Here is a 3,812-nt window from a genome sequence, read left to right as displayed (position 1 = left end):
TGCAAATGTAATTTCCAAAGTTTATCTTTTTATTGAGGTATGTAACAAAACTTGTATGGCTCCCACAGCACTGCACCTCTTTTTAACAAACTGACCTTTTTTTTTAAATAATTCACTCTGTTTATTTCTGTTCAGTGAGTTCCAATGCAATTCCCGAATTGTAATGCACCTCTGACATGTTTTCAATGCAAGGCACAAAGGTGTTGATTAGAAAACAGAGATGGACAGCCAGATCCTTCACCTCCATGAAAGAGAGCCCAGTGGGCCTGCTGCCGTCCTGCCAAGCGGGGAGGGATCTGAAGGAGGCCGACATCTAGGGGAATCGATTGAGAACCGGCTTAGTATAAAGGATTTCACTGCAATTCAAAATCTTTTCAAGGTAAGCTACAATAGTGCATACTGTATATACACAAATATAAAGGGGTCTTTTAATTGCAAGTAAGCCTCTTTAAAAGAGAAATGACTTTTGGATAAATCAAATTTTTACATGGCCTCATCATTACATTGCTGGCCAGCTTGTGAAATGCAGTGGAAGAGCTTGCACTGCATTGCAGAGTACAAGTAGGGAAACTTCGGACAATGTTCCCTGCTGGCTCCATAGAGATAAGCATTCTCGGTGCTGTCTGTTTCCTGCTGGGAAGATTCTGCTTCACTTTCTGTCCCAGAAACGAAACAGAAAGTGAGGGGGGCCATCTCCGGGAAAACAAAATATATACCTTTGCAATGGGACTACCCACACACTGCAATGATTAAAGTGACACTAAACTCAGGAGTTACATCTTAAAAATGCATTCAAGAACCTTAACTATTAACAGCAAAGGGGGGAATTTATCAAAACTGGAGCAGACAAAATCTGGAGAAGCTGTGCATGGCAACCCATCAGCTTCTCTCTTCAGCTTGTCCAGTTAAGATTTGAAAATGAAAGACTGATTGACTGCCATGCACAGCTGCTCCAAATTGTTTCTGCTCCACTCTTGATGAATTCCCTTCAATGTATCTTATCTTAAATGTATCGCTCGGCTGTAGATCCTCAAATCCTCTCCAAATTCGTTCTGACACTGTCCTTCCTTCTGGAGGGTGGCTACGTTTGTTCCCCATGGTCCCTGTGTGTGTGTTGTAAAGTAGCCACCACTACGAGCTTACTCCCAAGATGGACTACAATCTCACATTTAGGGGTCTATTCACGAAGCCGCTGAAGGATCTGGCTGTAGCTTCGGCCGATCCTTCGGCTAGCTTCGGCCCCAGGACCCCTTCGGTTCAGTAGAACCAAAGGGGTGCTGTACGGGCTATTCACAATAGCCCGTACAGCTCCCGATCATGGCCGAGCGGCTCAGCCGAGCCAAACGCATATGCATCGGCTCGGCTGAGCCGTGCTGAAAGCTGAAGCAGGCCGAGCGGCCGGCCATTGGCCGGTCGACAGCCTGCTTCTGGTAGCTGGGCGGAGCCAACCGTGATCTTACGGCTGGCTCCGGCCACTTTCAGAGAGATCAGCATCCCTGGTTACCTGCTAACCAGGGACACTGATCTCCAAACAGCTAACTCTCCCTGGCGGCCCGGGAGTCTCCTGCTCCCGGCCGCCAAGGAGAGAAACACAGCTGTGTCTTTTTTTCTTTATTCTGACACGAGCAATGTCAGAATAGAGAAAAAAAAAATTCCCATTGAAAAGCATTGGGACATTACTATTGGCTATTTCAATTTGCAATAGCCAATAGTAAACTAGCATTGTACCCGCCCTCTGCTGCAGTTCCCCATCAGGTCCATCAGCAGAGGGCAGGTACAATCGCGCAAAATGCAAATCGCGCAAATGCTTGCATTGAGCAACCTAGAATCGCTGCAAAACCTCACGTGTTCTTATGCTTGGGGAGAACTTCCCTTTGCAGCTGAGTGCCTCTTCCTGTAGTGCTGGCTCAGGTTGCAAATGTACACACAGACACCATGTAGCCATTCCAGAGACAAGGCAGTCTGCTGCAAAAAGTTCTGCCCAGCATGAGAACAGATACAGATTTAAAAGGAAGAGCAGCAAAGAGAAGGGAAACAACCATGGATTACAGGAAGGCGCACATTACACTATTGTTTTATGTTAAAAAATCTGAGGGTTTAATGTCACTTTAAGTGCTATTTTTTGTCTAGGGGACTGGAGTATAGCAGATTTACCTACCTGATACCCGCTTCCCTGCCAGTCAGCGCCCTCTGCTTCGCACCCTTCACTCCAGCTGGCGGAATGTACTCAAGTCTAAAGGTGCCCACATACCTTGCTATAATCGTACGATAATCGCGGGAAATACCGCGATCGTACGATTATCGTAAGGTGTGTGGAAGCCGTGCGACCTCTACTACTGTAAGGTCGCACAACTTTTATCTTACGAACATGTTCGAAAACCCGCCGAGAAACCTTTTTTCATATTTAATATTTTATTGGCAATCAGTTCGGTTTTGGTTAAAAAAAAAATGAACGGGCACAGTAAGGTAATTACAATACAGTTTCAGTATAGTTATTTATAATATTATTATAGGTATTTATATAGCACCAACAATTTACACAGTGCACAATTACATCAGCCCCTGCCCTCAAGGAGCTTACAATCTCACATGCATACACACTAGGGACAATTTACAAAGGAGCCAATTACATTTCCAGCATGTCTTTGGAGTCAGTGGCGGACCTAAGGAACAAAGGGCCCTGGTGCAAGATTTTTTTTTGGGTCCCCCCCCCCCAAAAAAAAAACCCCACAAACACAGCGCTCTCCTCCCGCAGCGCTCGGCCGGCTGTCACTTTCTCTCCTCCCCCTGGGACACAGAGCAGCGCCCAGCGGGGAGGAAAGAAAGCAGGGATGCGCTGCTGTATCAGCAGAAAAATTGCACTTTTGGCATTTAGCCAAAAGTGCAATTTCCGGCCGATATCTTTGGGCGGCTGATATATCGGTGCAACCCTAATATTTACAGCAATGCAGAATGGCACAGGCTATAGAGGACTACACATCCCAGCAATACTTTATATAACAATAGCATTTCTGTATAAAGTACTGCTGAGATTTGTAGTCCTCTATAAAGGGTCCCATCGTGCATTGCTGCAACAGTACTTAATACAACATTAGGCTACAAATAATTATTATTTTAATTAATTATTTACCCCCCCTCACCTCTTCTGGCCGGTCTTCTGTCTTCATCTGTTTCCTATGTGTTTTCTGTTCGCTGGGTCCTCACTGCCGTCCAAGGCCCCATGATGTGTCTGCAGGGCAGTCTTCAGTGCCGCCTTGATCTGCGGCTCCCTCCTCACAGCGGCCGGCGGGCCCCATACTATCTCAGCCAGCGGACAGGCCTCCCCATTTCAGTGCGTCGCGGCCCCCCCATTTTGGATTGTCAGATGTTAAGATCAGTATCCGTATTGCCCCCCTCTCTATATACATTGCCCCCCTCTCTATATACATTGCATCTGAGAGGGGGGCTAATGTATAGAGAGAGGGGGCAATGTATAGAGAGAGGGGGGCAATGTATATAGAGAGGGGGAGGGGGGCAATGTATATAGAGAGAGAGAGGGGGGGAAATGTATATAGAGAGGTGCCCTCTCTTTATACATTACCTCCCGCTCACAGCCGACGAGCACAGCGGAGTGGGCGGGGACCGGGCAGTAGCGCGCTGTGATTGGCGGAGGGTTGCCATGGCGATAGAATGCTGACCGGCATGGGAGCCGCGCTGTGTCAGATTACACAGCGCAAAACACAAAAATTCCCCAGCCTCAACCTGCCAGCCAGCCTGCAACCAAACAAGTAGCCCTGTCAACAGTATGCGTTAAAATCAGAGGTTTAGTTGCA

At 47.2% G+C, this 3,812-nt stretch overlaps 1 protein-coding gene across 1 annotated transcript in view; it reads left to right on the top strand.

Moving 5' to 3' along the window:
• Positions 1-3,812, top strand: part of WDR49 (WD repeat domain 49) — a 116,338-nt gene continuing 112,526 nt past the window's right edge. The window contains exons 1-2 of the mRNA XM_018557787.1: positions 1-37; positions 193-379. Of these exons, the coding sequence (XP_018413289.1) occupies positions 221-379 (159 nt within the window). The 5' untranslated portion in view covers positions 1-37; positions 193-220. The remainder of the gene's footprint in view (positions 38-192; positions 380-3,812) is intronic.

Source organism: Nanorana parkeri, unplaced genomic scaffold (genome assembly GCF_000935625.1).
Source record: "Nanorana parkeri isolate BGI_ZX_2015 unplaced genomic scaffold, ASM93562v1 scaffold303, whole genome shotgun sequence".
Lineage (NCBI taxonomy): Eukaryota > Metazoa > Chordata > Amphibia > Anura > Dicroglossidae > Nanorana > Nanorana parkeri.
Note: the sequence above shows the minus strand (reverse complement) of the source record. Positions and strands in the feature narration are given on the sequence as shown.